The following is a 24,735-nucleotide window of genomic DNA, read 5'->3' as shown; positions in this document are numbered from 1 at the left end:
ATACGTGGCAGTGACGTAGTGCTCACTTATACAATCGTAATCGCTGCAATAGATATGTGATGACTTTTGAACATTTTCATCAATATGTTTGCAAATGTGTGACGAATCAGGTGACCGAGGCAACATCTGCCGCTGTAGGGGAAAACAAACACGCACGCGTAGACAAACCAGTAGGTTCAAAAACCAGTAGGCGCGTAACACCGGCAAACCGGCGTGTGCGGCGATCTCCCTCCGTGAATCCAACCCGCCAATGACGGCTTGTATAAGCGGTCCTATTTACGCATTTCCTCCCAGAAAAGTTCTTAAATCTGATCCGTTCTCTCGTAAACATTCTTTGTTTTAATAATGGCGGTATCGGGCTATGAGACTCCGTAAAGGACGCAGTTAGCGGACCAATCTCAGCCTGGTGCGCTGCGGGAGGCTCGCGTTGAAAATGTCTCGACACACGCAAGGGAGTCTTGCGTCTGCGTCGCTCTGAAAACGCAGAAGCATAAACTAGGCTTAAGAGACACCTGGGCATAAAGCCTGTGCCATCTTGGCATTAGGATGCTGTTAAGTTTAATAAAACACAACAAATAGAACACGCGTTTCCCTGATTTCTTGGAGTATATTATGCTCATGCTGAAACTATTTTTGGGATTGATTTTCATATCATTTCCGGTTGTTGGTGTGCCGTGAGATTTTTTCTGTGTATTAAGTGTTCCTTGACGCAAAAAAGGTTGAAAAACACTGCATTAGTGCTGAGGCACTTAAAAGGAGCCCATACATCTTCCCAACACTTGTGCATTTAACTTGCCTGCGATACTTTGTCGGGTTGTAGCCTGGCTTTAAAGTCTGTACACATGTGATGGATGTCACGTGTACAGAATGAACAACGTAAATACACATATTATCTCCTCATATGTGTTCATGAGAAATAAGCCGCTCCTACTTTGAGTTTATTTACCGTGGTACTGGTTTCGGTGATCGACGTCTTCTAGCGTAGGACGGGAACTCGACGTTATCCTGATGACATCAGGTTCAAATTACCGAGGCGGTTTGAGTTCAGAGCCGCCTTTGAGGAACCGAGATATTCTGACATCAATCATCTCGTTAACTTGAGCTTAATAATGGGAGTTGAACCACGTGCGAGGAACCGGGCCCTGATGTCCCAGTCAAATATGAACCACAGCGTTCAGCGACTTCAACCCACTGCTGCAGGATGATTTGTTTAATGGTTTTTTTAATGTGTTCAGGATTCAAACCGGTCTAATGATGGGATTTTGAAACAGCCAATACCAGAACAAAAGAAAATAAAAACACCTCGTCTCTTGAATTTAGTTACGGAGGTTTGGCTCTTTCGTTCTAGTTTCCTGCACAGATGAGTGCAGATTCCTCCTGTTTTTTTTATAACTTTATACTATTTTTGAACGTAGGTGAGTTTCTGATATATGTAACGATGAATATATGTGAATAAATACCTTATATGTCAGAAGTTGATACTGTTATATACTTTTATATTTTTTCATTATTATTTTGTTTTTGTTTTTTTAAGATGAACCACACCTACATGGAGCTTGTTTGCTCGATAGCATGAATAATGTATAAATAAAGGTGCGGCACTGCTTCCCGCTTTTCAAATAGTTTCCCTTGACAAGAGTCAACATTATACATATTTATTTCAAAGTGCTAACACGTGCATGAATGTTGTAATTCTACCGTGTGAAGTATAAATTGTGTGCGCGCGTGTGTGTGTGTGTGTGTGTCTGTGTGTGTGTGTGTCTGCAGGCATGGTGCTGTCGGTGTTTGTGGTCTTCCTCTTCACGATCTTCTACGAGATCCTCAAAGTGTTTAAGTTGTGGCTGGGGAGCAGATCTAAGTGGACTCAGCCTCAGGATCCGTACGCGGCCCATCAGACCTTCAACAGCGCCTCTGCACTGGAGAGCAGCCCCTCCGAGTCCTCGCTGACCCCCATGGAGCCCCGCCCCCCCGCTCCAGACAGGAGAAAGCGGTCAGTTCCAAGTAGATATTCAAGAACTATAATGTGATTTTTACTGCAATATGTAAATACTAGGAAATAATATAAACATTTCATCCTCATCTTGCTAAGTGAATCCAAGTATAATATTTTTCTTCTAAAGTTGTGACTTGGTTCGTCACATTGACCAAATTTCTAAAATTTTGACTATCGTGCATTTCTTATTTTCAAATGACTCCTTAAATAATGTTTTTTAGTTTCTTTAACTGAGGAAATGTGCCTCTATAGAAGGCCAAACTGAAATCAGGTCAAATGTGAAAGCGCTGTTTGTTAAATCAAACATGAACCCAAAGCATCTTGGCACCCTGAATTCTTCTAACACACTGAATGGAGTATTTGAGGTAGTGTTCCTCTGTTATAGATCTACTTGGGGTAACTTATGTCATCCTCTCTCCTCTGCAGCTGGCTGATCCATGCTGTCCAGGCAGTGCTCCACATGATGCAGGTGTCTCTGGGCTACATGCTGATGCTGTGCGTCATGTCCTACAACACCTGGATCTTCCTGGGGGTCATCGTGGGCTCTGGCCTCGGTTATTTGATCTCCTTCCCTCTGCTGCGTATCATCTGATGCTACGGACAGTTCAGAGGTCGTCTATTTTCTGTCTTCTATCTCGCTTTTGTTTGGGACTGCGCTTGTCGAAGGGTCTCCTTATGACAACAACCACTTGCTCTGTGATTTATAGTAAATGACGGCCGCCGCTCTGTCCTGCACCCACACGGCGATTACAGCAGACAAACACGGCCAGCTGTCCGCTCCGCGGCTGTCGTTTGCACCTACCGCCCAGCCTTGATAGCCATGTTTTTGGAGGTAGGTCTAAAGGGACGTGATGGTCTGCTGTTCAGGCAGAGCCTTTATTTTCTCAATCAGGAACCATTGAGGAAGGCGATTCATATGAAATTTGCATTTTACTCCACAGGCTGGTGCTGCTTTTGGCCCAACTCTTTTGTTTATCCTAAAATGCATTTGAATAGTTTACAGCAGAGGTTCAACCCATGATTGACGGCTGTCATGAAGTTTGTGGCATAATACTACAGTGCTTTACTAACTTACTAACAATTAAAGGCGTGTGACACTAAGGGTGATTAAATAACATTTTAGAAAGAATTGAATTCATGGTCTGCGTTTTGCAGTGCGTGTGTGTGAGGGCAGAGATTTACAGTCAGGCGTAAGACAGGACTCAGAGGAAGGAAATGAATCATACGTTAACTCAACCACGTGGTTCTGTGACAATAATTGACGAAACCACAAAAAAAAAAAAAAAGTGGAGTCACGAGGCTCGCCTCTCTGGGGTTTCTGTTCCGGCAGGGTCTCCTTGTCTTGTGAGACACAGCATTTAGATGTTGAGCTTCTTCCTTCAAACATGTTTTGCAATAAATCAGAATGTGCCTTGGACGTCAAGAGGCAGTTTCACAACAGCACACTGACTTCAGAAAATGGAGAGGAGGAGGAATAGCAACACACATCAGATTGCAGCTTGTTCAATAGACGACAGATTAAAGTACAAGTGACACTAAAAGATGGAGTAACACTTGTACAGCTTCAAAATTGATCTTCATTTTCTGGCAGGAAACTGTTGTGTAACTGCAAATTTATAAAATGGCTCCTGGAAAGGACGGTGTAATTTGAATTTGACTTTTTATTCTAATAAAAATGAAAATGTTAAATGACATGTTTGTACTTTATTTACATATTAATTCCACTTGTGGTCTTAATAAACCACACTGTCGTTATTTCCTATCCATCTGCCCTAAAACGTTTTTTTTACTGGAGATATAAATATAATATTCAAAAGCAACCTCCATGTTTATTATAAAAGGAGCATTTTGTATTTCAAATCCTGTTGTTTCTTTTTAAACCTTGAGTCTTTAATTGCATAGTAGGTCATTCGATAGATGTGCAATAATGTCCAACAAATAAGCAAGCGAAAGCGCTTAATACTATCTTTACAGTAACCCAAAAATATTTCCCTAACATTTCCTCCACAAGGTAAGTGATCAGTGACCTTTTATTTTACAACAAAAATGAGGATATAAAAACTCTTGTAAAAGCAACTCAATCTAAAGATCAATATTTAAAAATTCACCTAGATATAAAATTTGAGTTAAATGATGTGTAGATAAAATTGTCCCTGGTTTTTGATTTAATTTACTTGAAGTTGAAAAACACAGAAATTTGGGAATGATGACTATAAATGTCTATTATCACAAAGAGCGCTCCGTCTGATTACAAGTTATATCTAAATCCTACAAGTTACTGTATGTTGGCAATGTACATCCACCAGCAAAGAAGTGATACATTTTGGTTGTTTGGAGGTCTAAAAGATTTTTTAAAAATCCAATCGAGTGCAAATCATTCCGTACAGATTGTACTAAATATCTGGTGTTGAAACATAAAAGGCCATTTGCGAATACAGGAATAACTTTGAAAAGAAAACTAGATTTAAAAAAGTAGTTGTGGCAGATTGTGGCACCGCCTGCTGTCCAGGTAGAGGCTGTGATTATTCATGTGATGCATCAAGAAGAAAACAAATGGGGCTGACATAAAACTTGAAAACATTAATAACTTAGATGACGTTGTTGGTTAAAAATTTAAAAAAGTGGATTCCCACATAGAAAAACCCCTGATCCCTGTGACGGACTATTAATCCGTTAAACTAGCAAAGAGGAGCAGATATGAAAGCGGTGTCAAACAAAAAATATGACTACACTTTGCCACAAAATTCACCAAGCTGCATAGAAAGGAACCGATGGGCGAGGTGCAACGGGAGGCTGAGAGTGTGCGACGTGCACAACGCCATCCACCACCTCTCCGACGGCGTGCGCCGCACACGTTTCATCTCCTGGTACAGAGTTATGTTTCTCCCTCACGCCAGAAGCACTTCCACTTCCACCGGGTCGAGCACTTTGTCCTCTCCGTTCAGACCGTTTGTGATCGGCTGCGGCGCGTCCTCATCCGGCCCCCCATTGGCTGGCGACTGGGAGCCGCTGTCGCTCTGGGAGCCGGAGACTGAAGCCGGCTGCGGAGCTGCCGACGACTCGTTGTCTGATTCTGCTGCAGAGACATCCGTGATCCTTCCGCTGTCGTCGTCCTGCGCCGCCTCTTCTATTTCCTCCACGGCGCCCCTGGCGGCGGCGGCGGCCTCCTCCTGACGCTCCTCGTCGTGTTCCCGCTTCGTGTTTTCGACTAGCTGCTGGACCGCTGCCTGCGTGGACGCCGTCTCCCGCGGAGCCTTCCTGGGGACGTCCTCCACCATGGTGGTCACGTGCGTCACATCCTCCTGCACCCCATCCTCCCAGGTGACGGTGCCGGTGGTCACCGCCGTCCCGTTGGTCAGGTCGGTCGGGCTCTCCGTCGACGCGGGAAGCGCCACCGCCACCACGGGATTAATCAGGTCTCGGATCTCAACCACGCGGTCGGGAGACTTGGCCTCCTCCGGCAGATCCGGGTCCTCCTCTGTGCCCTCAGACACGTCCTCCTCGGGGATGAGCTCCACACCGGGGACCTCCAGGCAGGACTCGAAGGGCAGAGGGACTCCGTCCAGCTGGATCATGGACACCACCTGCCTGCGTCTGCTCCCAGAACCGCCTCCTTCAGATCGGCCGCCGCCAACGCAGCCCTCCGGCTCGTCGGCCCCGAACTTAGCGGCCCAGTCCACCTGAGGGCTTTCTCCGAGCAGGTGCAGGTTGGGGTCGCTGTTGGTCAGAACGATGCTGTCCCTGTAGAGGTTGTGTCTCCTCTGGATGGCTGCCTCCTTCACAGCTGGACAACAAAAGCAAACAAGAAGGTCAGATCACTGCGTTCCCGAGTCGGGGAGGTCATTTAGATCCATCCCCACATCATGTTCTAAATTGTGCGCGTCCCTCACCCATCATTATGTCCTTGGAGACACACTGCAGCACCACCTCCTCAAACAGGTTTCCCACCAGCAGGAAACGGGAAAAGTCCTCAAAGATCATCTCTTTGAAGCGAGGCAGCTCCTGGAGAAGAAGATGCCCACGATTAGCTTCAAGCGCTCAATAATTTGCCCAAATATCAGTTGACAACTGATTGCATTTAGCAGTTTCTGATCCTGTCTTACTTCTATATTAATGTGCACGTGACACATTGTTCTTTTATCAGTCGATTGACAGTTAGAAGAAGTCAAAGGCCGAGTGCTTCCTTTTTTGGGGAACCGAAATTCAGAGCACAGTGGGATCAGGAGGTGGGAAGAGTCACGATAATAAATCGTATTATTTAAAAAGATTAAAAGTAAAGAAAGGCTGATTTGTCGGATACTCACCGGTGAGTAGGATGGAGAGAGCTGCTGCAGCATGTAGGGGATGATGATCTGCAGCAGAGCCTCTCTGAAGAACTTCTTGCGCACCGTGCTGCTGTCATAATCATATTTCTGATGGGGAAAAGACCACAAACACTCTCAGAGCCCAGTGACTCAGTGACAGAACAGCCGTTCATCGTCTTCAGTCACCACAGTCCCTGCTGGGCTGGCTGAGGCTATTGAGAAATATGAGCCATCTAACTACAGTACTACTTCTGTTTTTCATTTTCCTGGTTTACCTTAAGCACCCGGTCCTGGCATCGCTGGATGGTCTTGCACACGTCATCTTCTCCCTTGGTCTCTAAAGACTGGTTGAGCAGCTGCTCGAATGTGTAAACTGCATTGTCCATTTGCTGTAAAAAAACAAAAACAAAGTTGAGGCCGATTGGCAGTGAACCACAGCTCTCCGTTCATCTTCACAGACTGTTGTACTCTTTCTGTCCAGCGGGTGTAAGTAGAGACTTCACCATGTGTCTGGTTTTAGGGAGGAATTAGGGAGCGCTTTCAAGCCTCCCCACGCTGCCTCAGCGCGCTCACAATCGTTGTTCCGTATCAGAGAAAACTGCTGCCGTAGCACCTCACCTCCCCCATGAGGATCTGAGCCCTGCCGACGAACACCGAGGGGTTGGCCACGTCGAACCTCTGCTGCAGCCCGTCCAGGTTGAGCTGCTCCACCTTCTCGTAGCAGCTCTGCATCTTCACCGGGTGGAGGGCGAGCATCGACAGCCTCTCCATGTGCTGAGGTGGCGGCAGAGGGCGAGAGGGGAGGTTAGTGGCGATGGAGATCAGAATTATACGACCAAAAGCGAGAAAGCGGAGACTCCCCAAGTGCAGTGCAGGGTGTGAACGAGGGTCGTAGTGACGAACGCGCCTGCTAACTCTGCGGCTTGGTGCAGCTTCAAAGAAACACACCATCTTGGATACAAAGCAACGCGACTCACGTCTCCCAGTATGTCTTTTCCCTCTCCGTTGAGCGAGTTCTTGCTGATCTCCACCAGCTCCCTGAAGAAAACCTCCCTGACCTCGGAGAAACCCCGGCTGGTGGGCTCCATGAGGGCCTCCAGGATGGAGGGGATGTAGGGCTGGACGTTGGTCCGGAGGAGCTGCTCCGCCTTGGGCAACACCAGAGCTGACACACGCACACAGGAGGGGAGAGAAGATTCATGGAGTTAGGAACTCTGAAAATGAGTCATCACAATATACAGCGTATTGTTCATTGTCAAGTTGAAATAGAGGCACGTGTGACATTCAAGGGAAATCCCTTAATCCCCTCAAATGGGTCTACACCCAACTGTTGGAAAGGTAACATGTGAAGAAAAAAAAAAAAAAAGGCAGCCGAGTGGAATTCATGGCTTGGATCACGGCTCTCAAACCGCTGCATTCCACTCGGGCAACGTGAACCAGCACGATTCCGCCGAGCTGACTCATAGTTTTAAGTCGTATTCGCGGGATGAAGTCAAAACGGCCCACATTGTGCAGCTGGAGGAATGCTGTTTGGCCACTTCAGCTCAATGGCAAACAGGACACATGAAAGAAAAAAAAAGGGGGGGGGGGGGGGGGCGGTGCTGAGAAAACGACAGCGGAAAAGACTTAAGTGCAATTGACGACAACAAGAGCAGGAAAGTGTCAGATACAAAGCCAGGTTTGGTTACAAACTAAAGGCCCCGTCTGGGCCAAATGTTATTCAGTGACCAACGACCCCGGAGGCAACGGTAAACAGTGTAGGAGGACAGTGACTCAGTTAACATTAGATTCAAATATGCAACAAAAAGTGAACCACTCTGTTAGCATTTCTTTTTTGGTCTTTTGTTATTCTGCCGCTCCCTTCTTACGAGCCATCGCTCCGATTGTTTCCCTGGATCTAACTTTGTTTAATGAATTCAATGCCCATATATCAACGTGTAGAAAGGACGTGCGTCAAACGCTCTTGGCATGAAGGTCCTGCCATACACACAACTTTAAAAGCATCTACCCACTTAGCCGAATATCGTTTTGCCAAAACAAATACAGCCGTGCACCTGTGATAACACAATAGTTATGTCTCCGTAAAGAAATGCTCAGTAGAGGACCTTCCCTCTCAGACAACTGCTGCAAAAGGGATGTGAGCATCACGGTCTGTGGTGCGGCCCACATTTACGTGGGCTCTGCCTCAGGCTTACGGCCTGAAGGCAAGGCAAGGCAATTTTATTTGTATAGCACATCATACACAAAGCTTTTCATACACAAGGCAGACTCACTGCTTTACATTATAACATTTCATACAATAAAGTGAAATAAAATGCAGGAATTAAAAGACAATTAAAATTATAAATTAAAATCTTATTTAAATTGTTTAATTAAAGGTTAAAAGTGCAATGTAGGTAAAATTTAGCAGAAGGCGAAGCTGAACATAAAAGTTTTCAGTCTTGTTTTAAACGTGGTCAGAGTTGGGGCAAGTCTTAAATCTTCAGGAAGTTTATTCCAGCTGTTTGTTGCGTAGTAACTAAATGATGCTTTCCCATGATTTGTATTTACTCTGGGAACCACTAACAGATTGGTGTCAGAAGATCTTAGTGATCTTGAAGGCTTATGTAGTGGAAGCATATCAGTGATATACTAGAATATCTAGCAGCAGCGTTCTGAACAAGCTGGAGCTGCCTGACAGTTTTTTTTTGGAAGATCTGCAAGGAGACCATTGCAATAGTCTAGCCTACTAGTTATAAAAGCATGTACAAGTGTTTCTAAGTCTTGAGCTGACATGAGCCCTCCAAGTCGTGCTACATTTTTGAGGTGGTAGTAGGTCGATTTTGTTACTGATTTGATGTGACTCTCTAAGTGTAAATCTGAATCCATAATAACCCCCAGATTTCTGGCTTTATTTGATGTTTTCAGGGACAGAGAGTGAAGGTGTTGGGTTACTTTAAACCTTTCTTTTTTAGCACCAGATACAATGATCTCAGTTTTGTCTTCATTTAGTTGTAAGAAATGTTGACACATCTGGTCTTTGATTTGCTCAATGCACTGGCACAGAAGATCTATGGGGCGATAGCCGTTTGGTGATAGCGCTACATAGATTTGGGTGTCATCAGCGTAGCAATGGTGGTCAATTTTATTTCTTTGCATGATTTGTCCTAGTGGGAGCATGTAGATGTTGAATAAAGTCGGCCCTAAGATCGAACCTGAACATGAATGAAAAGCAACTTGAAGCACGATTCCTTTTGACTGTAGATCTTCGCTCACCTCGCATCTTGCTGCTGACGTGCTCTTTGGACGCGATGATCTGGTCCATGTCTGTTCGCAGTCTGGCGTCCAGCGGACCTCTCTGGGCCTCGCAGGCATCCATCAGGGCTTCGTAGTGGCCGGTGGTCCGAGACAACACCTGCCTGTACACGGCGTCGGAGATCTAGATGGGAGGGAGAGGTTGAAAGACACGGTTGGACCGGTTTGGGACTCTGCAGTGCTCTGGGCAGCGCGACTGGAACTCACCAGCATCCAATGCTTCTGCCTCTGCTGCAGCTTCCCCTTCAGCCGAGGCCCAATTATGGTTCTCAGCTCCGGGTGGAGGGTCTCCATCACCAGATTAGCAAGAATCTGTGCACACACACAGAATATATTTTTTAGGTATTTACAGAAAAGGTCAGTCCCGCCTTTTTAACTTTTACAATTCTAGTTACTTTGAGCTAACAGGGAATTTTCACACTAGAGGTGTAGTCAAAAAAAACAAAAACAGAAATATCTTCCGCCCAAAAGGAAAACAAAAATAAACCTTAAAAAAAGAGTAGCCTCTTTCCTCAGTGGTTACATGGAAACAGTGGGGCGATTGATACACAGCAGGATACAGAGAGGCAGGAAATCTGGCTTTAGCAGCACTGTCCTCACAACACACACACACACACACACACACACATAAAGCTTGGTTACCTCAATGACGTAGGCTAAAATAATATTTGGTGAAACGTGTTGCTGCCCAGTAATGAACTGCTGCCAAGCTCGACCAACAATGGATAAATTGTTCTCCGTTTGTCCAAAGACTCGTTTGTCTAGATATGCTAAATCAAATAGTATTGCCAACAACGCAATAGTTGCATTGGTGGCTGCGACTTGTGTTATGTTCTTCTGATACTTTTTAGTTTGTATCATGAACATCAGATTTGTCTACACCGTATAACTTATTGGGCCACTTCTTATTTGTATCTCTATCACCTGTACATTTTGTTTACAGTTCATTTTTCTTTTAAGAGGTCAAATAAATGAAGAGAGAATTTGAAAATGCTCTGAAAATGCTTGCATCAAGTGTGCATTTCTGTTCCTTTGTTGCTACAGTGAGTTTCCGTAGGCCTCGTTTGTGGATTACGGCGACTCGTTGTATTCTATCATGGCGTAATGCGTAATGTGGTCCTGGAGACACCTGCTGTAGTGGGAACTAGAGGTAGTTTTGTTTGTGTGGACCGATTGTGTCATAAACATCCTACCGGCAGTCACGAAACTTCAAAAGTGTGGTTTGAGATACGAGGATGTCCATCCCAAAACTTAACAGGTGGAGACAAAAATGGAGGCATCACCCATCACTGCAAGGTGATCTCGATTGTTTTTCTTATTGTTCCGTGGGCGCACTTTAAAGCTCTGTTCCCTTTCATATCAGTAATACATTTGAGTATTACGAATGGGTTTAAATGCCGCGCTGGTTTTTGTTTGCTAAGGATCAGGGTTTGAAATGAGCAAAAGAGTAAATACCACCAATGTAAACACGATTGTTGTCACAGTAGTCACATTTTCACCTAACACGGTATTTTATTTTACTGCCTATTACATTTAAACAGCGGAGCTCCAGTACTAGTACGTGCCTGGAAACGGCCTCGCACAGAGCAAGTGTGAGGCCGTGAGGGGAGAGTGAAAGAGACTCATTCAGAGGGGAGACTCCAATCAACAGTGCATGAGTGTGTGTGTTCATGTGAACGCTGGTGTGTTGAGGAGTCTTGTTGCTGACAGTCTGTTTGAAGGTCTTGTGTAGGTGCAGTCTTGTACGTCAGTGTCTTTTTTCATTGTGAAAAAGCAGCCCTGCATATTTCCTTTACCAGTGCATGTTGTCAATCATTGTGGCCTCTCAATAGGTAGAACAATGGCCCTGTACAACGTCACCTGCAACAGGCACGCTACTGAGACACAGTTGCATCGTGGTCCGAGATGCTGACCTGGGGGGGTTTTCCGCACATCATGTCCCAGGTCCCGTAGTGTCCCTTGGCTTGTCTGTGAAGTCTCACGGAGTCAGTGAAGGCTGGCGTCTGAATCGTGCAGTCCTCCGACAGACCTGTTGGGCGCAGAGCAGAGCAGATGCTTGGTAACAACACAGAGACAGACCCCCCCCCTCTGCCCTCTTTTTAAAACAGAGGCCTTTGACTGAGAGGAATGATTTTAATAATAAGATCGGAGGGCGGGGGTTGTTTTTTTTTCTATTGAAGTAATGCTGAGTCATTGAGTCGGTCACATCTGCGTGACGCAGTGTCTAACTTTGGATCAGCAGTGTATTCACGGACACTCGCTGGAGAGCAGGACGTGACACATGCACACTCAGCGCCTACATCACACACACACACACACACACACACACACAGTTCTGTAATCACTCAAAACGGAAAGATATTGGGTTGTTGGGGGACGGAGGTTAACGTGGTTGCCGTGGTTACCGCCCCTCCCCAGCTGACCGGACAATAGAAGCAGCTCGCCCAGCGCTTGGCAACGCGCACGTGTTTTTAGGACGTTGGTTCTTCTTGGTCATGTTTAAGCGATGGAAATACAGCTGCTTCTCTCAAGGCAAAGTCAAACATCGCCTGCAAACGAGAGAGCAGGTGTACGGAATAAAACGCGCCTATAATTAGCAGTTTGTTCTTCTTAAAATAAAAAAGGGACTGAAGCTTCAGTTGTGTTTTTCTCGAGCGGCAACAACAAGCGTTCTCTCTGATGCAGAAATGTGTAATTAAAGGGAAGGCCAACTAGCCATTATAGAAGATGAGAATTTAACACAACTTCAATAATCGCAGAAATACATTTTGAACCAAAGAAAGAAAAAAGGCTTAACCATCTGCCTCAGTTATTCACACGACACCTACAGCAAGTAGTTTCCTTATTCCAGTGGTTCCACACCCTTTACTTCCCTCAAAGTAACGCTTTATTTCTACCCTTTACTAGGTGGTTCTTAAAACATGTGTATTTTTTTAATTGCATAGCTTTTCCTGGACAGAACAACATTCACTCTTGCAGATTCTTCTTAAGATCACGACAAATTCACACAAACTCAGTTTCCTGTACAGCAGATAGATGAATAGTTGGTTAACAAGCGAGTGCTAATCTGTTTGACACTTTTACGCACAAAACTCATGCATGTATGTGTGGAGTTGTTTTGTCTGCCGCTGGCCGCCTGTGACTCAGAGGAGGCTGACAAAGACAGGAAGTGACCGAGGAGCGAGGAGGAGGAGGAGGAGGAGCAGAGCCAGACGGGAAGCTGCCTGCTCCCAGCCCACTAACTCTTTGCTGACAGCCTCGGGCCTCCGCGTTAGCTTATTTTGGCACAAGGCTTCCTGGGAATTCACTGGATAAGGATAGAGTCACGGTGGGAAAATAGCGGCGCAGAAGGCTGCCACGTTGTCAGGTGACCAGCCGTCGTTTGGAGGACAAACGCAGTGAACGGTGTCAGAGAGGCGCAGTTGTGGTTCTTTTACAATCCTTCTCCCCAACAACAGCCACAGCTGATAGTGTGCAAGTCAACCACAGCCAGCGAGTATAGCGAACGGTCAAACACTCACACGCCGTTTATCCCAAGATCATAATTGATTTGTATGGTTTCACATGGTGGAATCCTGCTGGCATTCCTTTAATGCCACAGCTGACTCACTAGTGCGGCATTACGCTTTGTGTTCACATCGGTCTCACAGAAGGAACAACGAATAGCAATGGTATGACTAACTCCTCCTTTGGATATCTAACTACTTTGCTTATGTTCAGTGTTAAACACGGAACATGGTGCATGCGTGTAGAGTAGGTGTGGGGGTCGATGGACTGATGACCTCCTGTAGATCAAAACCAGTATTCCGTCGTTGAGGCCTGACTGGAAGTTATGAGAAAGAAGCAAAAACAGGCTTCACCAATTCTAACTAATTCTGAGCAGAGCCCTAAAATAAATAGTAATGGTAAATACGTGTTATTAAGTGCTTTTATACGGTTTACATGGTCTGGACTGGTGGCTGGGAACCACATGCTGTCTTCTTTTCCCCCCGTTTGGATCACAAGACCATATGAGTCCGTTGAACTCTTTTTTTAGGGAACAAAGTTTGGTCGGATCGCCACAGTGAAATACCTGAAAGCAAAGTCCTCCACATTCTTATCTTGTTGCTCACTTTTAGAGAATTTCCTTTTAGGTGCCAGGCCTGAAAACCACTAGACATTCTCCATATGTCTGAACCCAGCTAGATCAAGGAGCAGATTAGAGTTTCTCTGCTCTGTGTGTGCTTTGTATAAATAGAACATATGGCAGCACTTACCACTAGCATTTCCCTCCCCGCCTTGCACACCGCGCTCTGGTTGGTGGGATCTTAGCAGCAGTTGTGGACGGGTTCCCAGGCCTTCACATCTACATATGTGCGTGCATGTTTCCCCAGAGCGCAATTGATTTGACATTTCGAAAACCCACTAAGCATTTGAGTGTCAAATACTGTCCGATTAGACATCAGCTAGAGGGCACCTATGTTCACATGATCAAAGCAGGTCTTTAACACTTCCTTCAGACCCTCACGCTGCTGTGGCATCCACCGACATGCATGACTAGGATTTCCCTACATGGTGCCTCCTATGGAACCAGCCAAACCCACAGCACAGAGAATTCTTACTTAAACGTACCATCGAACACATGAATGAGGTCCTAAAATGCCATCTTAGCAGAAGCTGGTCTCCAGCAGTAGATACTGAGATGAGGCTGGACACCCTGTCATGGTTTATTATTTTTAGTTCTAATATATTGTCTGGAAGTGACACAACAGATATATATTTATTGTACGTATATGTCAGCATTTTGAACCACATAGCGTGCCGAAAAGCACCCGACTCACAGACCTGGCTTTAGATGTACTGCTGTACTGTTGTCCTCTGGAATGCAGGGTTTTTTCTTGCAGAGAGGAATTAGTGTGAGGTCTGTAAATCAGAGCAGGGGGCTGCTGCTGGTTTTAGAGGCTGTGGGGGTGGAGACCGGTCTCTGATTGATGGTTCTCTAGTGGCCCAGCACCAGCTTGGGAGAATACTTAGACGGCTGCACGAGCTGAACCCTCCACCAGGGCTGAAGCCAATGATTCAAATCATCTCGTCGTTGTTTTTTTAATCGATTGATGAACAGTAAATGCGGTATGCGGAATGAAAAGTCCTACAAATATCAAAAGCCCAAGATTGTAATTTTTTTGTTTCTTTCGCTTGACCAACCGTTTAACCCCAAAAAAAAGACTAAGAGGTCATACAGAGAATATAGCATTCAATTGACGCAGTTTCAGGACCAGTTTAAAGTCCCTTTTGGCAATTACAAGTGTTGTGCAGAATCCTGTGAGGACGCCACCAGTTACCGGAGCTTATTAACAGGATGTTTTGCAAATCCTCCTGCTAAAGCGATGCAAAGCGGCAGCCGGTCATTTTACTGGCGAGCTATTGAGGATGAAACAACAACAGCTTCAAAATAGATCTTCATTATGTCCGTGTTTTACATTTAACTTGTGGTTTTTACTTATCAAAGCCAGCTGAATAGTGTCAGTGATCAGCCGAGGAACTGCTTTGCGTAAAGCTTCTGTGCTGCGAGCTTATTCTTTGTGTACTCTGGCGTGTATTCTGTACTGACGTCCTCTGGAGGGGGTAGATGCACCGGCCTATCTTCTCACTTGAGTCCATGCCATTTGCAGCCATTTGTACTCGCTAGTATTGATTCATAAATATTTTTTAAAAGGTGTTACGTGCAACCCGAGTACACATGCACGTGTGTATGAATGAAACTGCAGGGAGGGCCGGGCGTCCGGCTGTAAAACCATTTCTCACGCCCAGGAAAGGTCTTTTACCGGTTCTGGTTTCCCTCAAAACACCGGTGGGACTGGGCGTGTCCACGCAGGCCAAACACACGCCAATCCACGCAGACACCAGCCGATGGCGACAGTGAAACAGCAACACGCTCCGCACTGTTGGAATGTGCGGCTGGGACTCTGGCTTTCGCCGAGCGTGCTGGAACAGGTAGCGTTGGAGGAGTAACAGGTGAGCTTGACTGGATACAGACGAGAGGCAGACTTGGTTTTGCTGTCAGAACAAGTGTGCCCAAAAGTCGGCGTTGGGCTTCCGATGCGATGTGCCGATTGGCTGTGTACTGCGGGGTTACGCTCTGATACCTGGCTGAGTGAAAACCGAGCTTGGAACAGGTCAGGCAGCTTTGTGTGAGGTTCCAATTCACACAAGTTGTTTACGCACACAGGGTAGTCAGCGCTTCAACTTGCAGTGGAAACATTCAGACAAACTAACGTGCACGCTTTCTTGCATCTTTCAGAAATATGATGCAGCAGACCGGATAATTACATGATGATGCATACTGACTTAAAGTAGTACTGCACATCATTCAGTCATTCAATAGCTTTCATGTGAGGGAAGCTGAACCGATGGCATTGTATTAAAACCACGTGCGTGTGTACTTGGAAATTAGGGTGAGCTTAGGTAACGTCTTTTCTTTGTAGATGAAACGCTCCATGTACTGAAGCATGAAGATGTTTGTCATTTGTAGCTAAATGTTGGTCTGTTTTGTTCACGTAAATTAAAAATGAATTCGTAAATACAGAACTATCAATGTTATACAAACAAAAAAGCCCAAAATATCTTTGACCTCAATACTCTAAGTTATAATAATTACAAAAGTAGCATGGAAAATGTGTATTTAGGTGTAATTATGTTAACATGATGAGTTTAGTCGATGCAGTATGGTTTGGTATTTGTTCATTTAAGATAGATTTATAGACCGAATATAGCCAAAAATATTTTATGAATAAATATTTAGATTTGTATGAGAAACATTCTGAATAATGTACACTTGATCTCCAATCTCTGTCCACACCACCTTTCCTTGCAGCCAGCCACATCCAAACAAGCCCAGTCACGCTCACAGCAGCCGTGAACATCCGTTGTATTTTGATCTTAATCTCCCCACCGTTCGCATTCAGATTCTCTCAAATCTAAATCTAACACACATGCACACACCCAACCGCAAAAAGGACCCCGACTCACTTCAAACGAAGGCAGCTAATTGACTCATTACGCTCTGCTGCAAATTTTCGATTTTCTAATTACAAATAGATTTTTAATGGTGTACAGTTGAGTCGACATGCCATGTGGCAGACAGGCGGCCTGGAAGCTTGCCAGTCCTTCCTGCCACTTTAGATGCTTCTACACGAATCCCAAAGGTGCCATTCTTAGTCATGTGACAACATGACAAAAAAATGGATTACCTCATGTTCGCACATCCTTGGGCATGTCTCTGCCACTTATCTCCCAACGCAATGACACATGAGTCATGCAATCATGTTATTAGGGGATCAAGAGTAGTACTCCACCCGGGTAAAAGAAATAGCCTCGATTTCGTAACCAAATGCAGAACGCACCGCAGTATCCTGCACAACACCATCAACGCACAAAAGCCTGCACTCAAATGATGATGCTCAAACAAGGAAAGGCGAGTGAAACCACATGTACAATTTCAAAAAGTCTCATGAAAAGGAGAAAAGTATTTTTGGACTAATACATATGGAATTATTAACATAGTTTGGGTGCAGGTCCTTCTCATATATTCTTTCTCCAGATTTTCTTTCTGCTCAAACACTCAATCCTGATGACATGAATTATAATGACTCCGTGTTTGAAATAACCGGTGCATTGTTTTAACACCATTAAAGAGCAGCAAACAAAAGTCAAAACAGTTCATTAAAACCCAGTGTCCCTTAATATGATTTAAAATTCAGCAGAAAAAAAAAAACTCTCTTCAACTGATAAATAAAGTCTCTGCCGCACTATTTGAGTGATTGTCTATCTTGGCTGTAAAATGTGTAACATTTGGAGCTCTGATCCAACGACAACAACGCGTCTCGCTGTAGCCGAGACTGCTGGAATAAAACAAATACCCATCATTCCTGCTGCATCTCACATTCACAGATCAACCAGCTCACTCAGAAGGCATGTAAAGGCTTCACACACACACACACACGTCTGAACCGCCAGCCGAGGTAGAGAACCACACACACGAGAGAGACACGAACGGTCCGCAGCGCACAGAGAGGGACGGGTACTTTTAGCGGCGTGAACTTAACAATTCATAATTTCTTGTGCTCGACGCAGTTCCCCATTAAAAAAAACCCATTCATTAAACGCTGTGTTACTTCTCTAAAGGGAGGTGTTTGTGTACTTGTGCGTTTAGTTACCGTTGTTACTGTGCCTGACGCAGTCCTGCAGCACTGCGTGCCACTTCTTTTGTTCCTTCTCCGTCCTCACGCAGAAGTAGTGGTGGCGGGCGTACGGGTGCCACAGGATGAGGGGGAACTGGGACGCGCACTTGATGAACGGAGTACTGCCCGCTTTGGCCTTGATACCTACAGCAGGTCACATGACAAAGCGAGAATGAGAAACCGCAAGATCCAGACGGCGCTTTATAGACACTGAGGGAAATGCAAAAAAAAATGATGAAGGAAAATAGATTAAAGCAGGTAAATTGGGTGAAATAAATGTGTAAAATATCTGGAAATCAGTACTCCTTTTTGTTCACTTTCACTTAGTCAATTAATGACACAGATTCAATACCAAACCAATTTATTTTTAATAAACTGTTGTATTTACCATATATACATATATATGTTCATAATTTTCTGTCATCCACCTACCTGGGAGGCTGGTATTAATCAGCTCCATGTACTGCTCTATTGAGTTTAGGGCCTTGTACCCAGCGCAGTTGATGGTTCCTTTCGGGTGAAGGCCTCGTTCGTGAGCCTGTTGGAGAGATGGCAACAAAAAGAAGTTGTTTCAGCACAAGTGTCCCGGTCGGATAGCAGTTCAGCGTGAGTGACAACGACACTCACGGTCTTGCTCTCATAGAGGCTGATGGTGTAGCTGTCTGGCACAAACACAAAGCGATTCCTCCACTTCCGATTCTCCTCCAGATACTGAAACAGACTCCCAGAGAAGATGGACCGGCCTGCCAGAGCGTCCTAAAGGAAAACAGTGTAAAGCAGTTGAGAGTATGAAACGTTATCAGGGGTTTGGGTTAGAGAACTGACATGTTGCTGTTTTTTGTTACACACAAAGAACAGATAACTATTAATGACAGGGTCACTATTGATTATGTCTGACGGTCCTTCAAAGGTGCAGTCTAATGTTACTGCATTAGGTCGTACTGTTTGATCAGCTCAATGGAAATTTGGAATACATGCAAATTAATAATATATATTATTCTGTTAAATACATTTCAAATGTAGTTTGTGTTTTAGTTAAGTCACCGGTGCACAACTTGCTCTAGTGTCATAAGCCCTCACGGGCAGCGGTCCTCCGTATAGTGAAGAGAGCAGAGACACCACTTTGATAGAATTCAAAACGGCATCTCTGCTCATGAGTGAAATGTGCTCCACTTCCCCCTCGGTGATTTGAAAATGTGAACAAACGTTTGGACCTTCAGTGCGTCGAGCAACCGAACAGATGAGAGGAACAAAAAGCGCTCAAGCAGAGGCCTCGCTTGTGAGGTATTAACTGGCACACGGACCTCAAGAATGAGCCCATTCATCCCGTGTGTGACACATCGAGCGCTCTTTGCCTGACAAAGCCTCCATTGATGTGAGTTTGTTTAATGTAACAGTTTAAATAAAAGCGATAGAGTAAATTAATGTGACGGCTTGCCATTTCTAAGAAAGAAAGATGGAGAGGTTTCATTTTGTCAAGTTATTATCAAGCTTTGATCATTCGAACCAATTATTTTAATCACAAAATACACCAGTTGAAAATTAGAATAAAATAGAATGATGAAATCAAAAAATAGATTAGTCGACAAAGCCCCAAACAGGTTTGAACCACTTTTCATATTAGCTGAAATGCACTCGCCTTCCTGTGAAGCAGCTGTGACTGCGGTGCTCCTCCTCCTTCGATCTCGAAGCGGATGCTGTTGAAGAGAGCGACTGCGTACTGCTGCTCGTACACATCGCTGAACTGCTTCATGACCTCTGTGGTGCGACCTGCAGGAGGACACACGGACAGACACACAAGATCAGGAAACATCCAAACTACACAAACCAATCAAAGAAATACTCCTTTTTATTCTTTTCTTTTTTTTTTTAGACAGATCTCATCTTATTGTTTAACCATCAATTCTGCTGACAGATACGCAAATTTAAGTTTGAAATAAAGTATCTTTTTAATTAATATCTGCTGTGTACATTTGGGAAAATCCACTTTCTGTGTGTGGACATACTGTCTGAAAGCGTCGCAATGTCAGAAAGGCCCCAACCTTCACTGCTGCTATCGGCACTTTATGAAAAGTGCCGTATAATAAAATGCAAAAGCAGGCAAGAAATATATAGTCCCTCTTGTGCAGCACTCAACAAAGAGATACCAAACACGTATCATCGGCACAGTTCACTTTATGTCAAAGCTATCTGGTGCAGCCCTATCATTGGGCTGGATTGCTTTTGCATAGTTACGATAGAACAGTCTGCTGAACAGTCCTTATAAACCCGCCCATATGGTCCGGACTCTTTATTGTGGCTGCACCCTTCAATTCAATAGAAATATACTGTCTTACTTCTAATTTTTCCCAAGTAAAGCCTGATCCCCAAAACAATTATTTTTATGAGTGGAACATTTTTGGGTTGTGGAATATTATGGATATTATGTATCCTTTAAATAGCAAGTAATTAAGTAAGTAATTATGATTCAATCACGAAAGTAATTGTCAGTTTCAGCCTTAGTTTGGGGTTCCCGTGTTGCCTGTAGATCTTCTCCACAGCTTGACTCAGCATTTCTGTCCCACCACTGTTATGCGAGCGGCATCCTAATAAAGACTCCTAGAACCTGCTGGAGGGGACGGGAGCTTTTCCTGCATTCCATCAGTGGAAAATGAGTTTGCGAGTCTGCGCGTTTGCCGCAGTCAGCAGCAGACTTTGACCGTGATGTTTATGGAAGGGACAACGCAGGAAGGAAGGAGCAGGCATGCAGTGGGAGAGCAGGAAGGAAAGAGCTGACGGGACTCGGCAGACGGGGAGAGAACGTGGGGGAGACAGGGACACACAACGCTGTTAAAACACTCTGCGTCATACGAGGAGCAGACGCAGGCTGGAGGAAATGTAGAGGGAGATTTATAAAGCAAGGACTCCTCTTAAATCCACTGTTTAGAAGGGCTGGCTAATCAATCCTGATGAAAAAAAAAATCCCTGTGGTTTAGGAATGTCTTGCCATTCGTTCTGGTTGACTCACTCAAGTTAAATGCAGATACTTTGTCTTCCCCGGGGTCCCAAAGGGCTATTTTTATTTAATCTTATTTGCAAGTAATATGGATCTTATCCATTCTTATTTGGTCAATCTATTAATGTGGATAACGGATGTTTCGTAGAAACTCTTTTCCCGGTGAGGGAAAATTTCAGCAAGATTAGCGTTGGTACTTTCCACCGGATGTCTTGCTGGTTGTCTTGCTGGGCCAAAGTAGGCAGACTGGATAATTGTACATGGGCAGTGTTTTGGGCACTTGGAAATTGGGATTTGGGAACAAACACCACATCATAAATCACTCAATCCTCAGTAATAATCGATGTCGACATGCCAAAGGTTTAGGTTCTATCCTCTCCTAAGGCCTTAGAGAAACCAGACCTTACACCAAAGAGTTAATATGAATTAAATTCACTGTACCACAATGCACCAACATGACATGGCAGCATAATCGCTAAAGCAGAGCGCCCTTAACCCGATCTCTAAGGGAGAGTCCATGCAGTAAACTCATAAGGTTACTTCTACACTCAATGTCATGCTTTCGGCCACTAACTGAAGCTCATGACCATAGTTCAGGGTCGTGAAGCAGACCAAGAGGCAAATTGAAAGCTTTCCCTTCCAACTTAACTCTGTCCACGATACCAATCCGCCATTTGATCCCGTGCTCCAATTTATCCCCAGTCAGATATTTGAATTCTTTCACATCGGGTAGCAAGTGACTCCCAGCCCGGAGGGCGCCATCCAACATTTTCTGCCATTGGATGATGACCTCAGACTTCCAGATGCTGACTGTAAACGATCATCTCATATTTGACTGCTAACTTCCCAATTGTGTGCTGATGTCCACAAAAAAGACTTAATCCGGAAAGAGCAAAGAAGAGGGTCCAAAACTAGACACTCTCCTCCCCCTGGCTGTGACGAGATTCTTTCCATGTAAATAGGGACAAAGAAGCCCATTGCCCACCGAAAACCTGTTTGACTTCCTGCCGACGATACCGGCACGATACCGGCCCTGCTCTCACCTCGGTTACAGGATATAAGGGACGCTTGTGGGTTGCAATAAGGAGTTTTATCTTTACAAGTCAGGTTGATCAAAAAACAAACATCTCTTCCCTGGCGTGATTTTGTCATCAGAGGATTTGCTATCCCCCACAAGACATACGGACACCATAGGTCCACCAAACACGTGTAGACTGGATGAGCAAAGACCAGTGAACCCTCCAGTCCTATTTAAAAGAAAAAAAGTAACCGACAGTAACACCAGGTTGGTTCCAACAGTCCTCTTTGCCGTCTGATCCAACTCACCACCGGGTTCATTTCTTGACCCGTGTAGAAGATAAACGGCTGCGGAGCTGATGGGAGGTGCAGTGAGGCCAACTAGATACAAAAAGCTTCACTTGTGCAAACGTGTGGTACCAAACTCAAGGAAAGGGGCAGAACTCCCTTTTAACTGGGCTGATGTGGGAATGGTGACGTCTACTCTGCTAAATGCATCACTGAGAACAAAAGGATCACCTCTTTACATGAGATTGGGGCGGCTGTGGCTAAGCGGCTATGTTGGGTTGCCCCGTTATCAGCTGTATTCTTAACATCAATTAGGATTAGGATTGGTTACACACAGAGGTCAAATTCCATCTATGTGACTGTACTTAAATTAAATTTAAGATTAAGATAACCTGAATGAACGATGAGCATAATTCACAATTCAGCTGAGTGGGCTCACAAGGGAGGAGATCCTTTTTTGAGAATGTGCTTGTGCAGCAAGGATGAAGAAACCTCCTTGTTGGGAGGTACAAACTCCAAACAATACTCCCAATGTAGAAAAATGAGTAGAATACCCTCCCTCCCTCTCCAGCCGCTCACACCCACCCACACACACTCAAAGTACTTCACAGTACTTCAAAGGGCATGTTATCTGTGATGGTATTAATGTGTACTTGTGCAAAGGTCCCACAGATGGGTATCTAGAAGACACGGATGGAGGGTGTGTGAGAGCAAGGCAGCGGTTTCAGCTATTAATCATGCGACATGTTCTCACCTGCTTTACCTCAACGACTCACTGTTCTCCGCTGCGCCTGCAATCACTCGCCTCTTGTGTGTGTGTGTGTGTGTGTGTCTTTCTTCTTTCTTTATTAGATTATCAAACTTGTTGATGATTGTTTTAACAACCTCCCGCAGTACGACAGCCAGTGTCCTCGGATACATCCTAATAAAGAGCACCTACATAAAGTCACAAACCAGCTTCTTTTACTTTCCACTATTTCTGACAGTATTTCTCTTTCTGGTTCATATGAAACAGCAGCAACAAACACAGTGAGTGTCTGGACCTCAGGAACACAGTCTCTGGGTTGCAGGAGTGGTTTCCTCGTGCTAGTACGCCTGCCAGCATACACATACAAGCACCATTAGAATCTTGAAGGAACATTGTATCTAAAATGATTCTGAAAAGCAACACTGTCTGAAGGATCCAAACATTTAACAGAGCAAGTTCTCTCTTAGGAGGTTTTAGACCTTGGATGCATTGCCAAACTAGCATTAAAGTGTTATCTTCCTAAGGAAAGCACCCAGGCCTACACATTCATGGAAATGTTTCAGTTTCTGCATCATTTCTCCGCTTCCATTTCTAGTTGGAAAATAACCGCAGCGACCTGCACGATACGCAGTGGGAGGCTGGAGCAATTTGAAACTTAAATAGCAGGCAGTCTCAAACTTATACAAACATGCTCCCCTTTGGGCAACCTACTTATTATCTCTGAGAAATAGGCCTGCAAGCAGAGTATGGGGGAACTGTTTAAAGTAGAGCAGGGCAACAATACGCTGGTATGAAAGAGTAGCTTTGTCCTCTAATGAAACGGGAAAGGGGACACTTGCTGAGAGAGAATGAAAAAGCCGGGTGTCTGCAGGTATTTGGGTCCAGTTTGATAAGGGACCGTAAAGCAGACGGTTTTGAGACAAATCATGCTGAGGGTCTCAATGGATTTCCCTCCGCAGGTCAGTGCAACAGCTCAGTTTAAAGGTCAGTTTCATCTGTAATATAGCTTGTCCAACACATGCCAGTTTTCTGACAAATAGAGAAACGGAATTAGTTTAGAATTTATGGAAGTGACACATTTGAGACAGTAAGATTAATTCCTCCGCCCATTATTGGGAAAATATATACTTTAGATATTTTTAAGAGAGTTTTATGTTTCCCCAACTGGACGATAACGAAATTGTGTTTGTGTTTCATACAATTGTGTGAGTATGAAAGCCATAGAAATAAAATAACTTTTATGTAATTTCAATCTGTGGGAAACTTGTCTCCATTGCCCCCCCGCCACTCCCCGCTCTGCCTTACCTGTTATCGCCTCCCGCCTGCCCTCATCCAGGTGAGATGAGACCACGTCCCCCATGGCTACAGTAGAGACCCACGGACCGAGTTATCCGAGCTGCTTCACGGCCGGTGCTCAAATATCCGAGTCAGACCCACCGGGTAAAATCCTGTTCCTCCCTGAGAGGCGCTGCTGCGTGTCTTCTCTCCCGGGTGGAGGTGGAGGACTGCGGCGTGGTGGAGAGGAGCAGGGGGAGGTGAACACTGGCCTGGTTCACACCCTCCGGGAGTCATCACTGGTTCGACGTGTTCGGGCGGCCCTGCTAAGGGTGTGGCCAAAACGAGCTTTCGCGCTTTCGCGTGCCGATAAGACGTTTAACGTTCACTGTGAGCGGCGCGCGCGTGCGGCTACACGGTTTAAAACACAAACCAAACGCGTTGTAGCCTGCATATTGATTACCACCGAGCCAGGTGGCTTATTGGAACTATATATTTTTACTTTGGGGATTAAATTGATTAAATGAATTCAGAATTCACTATTAAAGTCCAATGCAATTTGAATACAAATATAAGTTTGACGGGCAGCGGAAATGTTTCCG

General features: G+C 44.9%; 2 protein-coding genes across 5 annotated transcripts in view; one reads left to right on the top strand and one right to left on the bottom strand.

Moving 5' to 3' along the window:
* slc31a2 (solute carrier family 31 member 2) overlaps window positions 1-3,682 on the top strand; it is a 12,089-nt gene extending 8,407 nt beyond the window's left edge. The window contains exons 3-6 of one of the 4 annotated variants that reach the window (XR_013452550.1): window positions 1,768-1,990; window positions 2,420-2,604; window positions 2,701-2,825; window positions 2,935-3,682. Coding sequence is in view for 2 of the 4 variants with exons in the window: in XM_040197170.2 (XP_040053104.1) it covers window positions 1,768-1,990; window positions 2,420-2,585 (389 nt within the window). In the remaining 2 variants the exon portion in view is untranslated. Of the gene's footprint in view, window positions 1-1,767; window positions 1,991-2,419 lie in introns of all 4 variants that reach the window. The other 3 variants (XR_013452549.1, XM_040197170.2, XM_040197169.2) reach the window with 3 other exon arrangements.
* niban2a (niban apoptosis regulator 2a) lies at window positions 3,678-24,735 on the bottom strand. The gene is made up of 14 exons (XM_040197168.2): window positions 24,164-24,735; window positions 19,450-19,580; window positions 18,438-18,566; window positions 18,243-18,348; window positions 17,787-17,954; window positions 11,505-11,620; window positions 9,799-9,903; window positions 9,553-9,715; window positions 7,275-7,462; window positions 6,916-7,071; window positions 6,573-6,686; window positions 6,298-6,405; window positions 5,884-5,995; window positions 3,678-5,777 (listed from the first exon to the last, which is right to left on the bottom strand). The coding sequence occupies exons 1-14, from the start codon at window positions 24,216-24,218 to the stop codon at window positions 4,882-4,884; spliced, it is 2,547 nt and encodes an 848-aa protein (XP_040053102.2). The 5' UTR covers window positions 24,219-24,735; the 3' UTR covers window positions 3,678-4,881.

The sequence above is a fragment of the Gasterosteus aculeatus genome, chromosome 14, assembly GCF_964276395.1.
Source record: "Gasterosteus aculeatus chromosome 14, fGasAcu3.hap1.1, whole genome shotgun sequence".
Lineage (NCBI taxonomy): Eukaryota > Metazoa > Chordata > Actinopteri > Perciformes > Gasterosteidae > Gasterosteus > Gasterosteus aculeatus.
The sequence above is the reverse complement of the archived record's forward strand: the minus strand, read 5'-3'. Positions and strand labels throughout refer to the sequence as shown.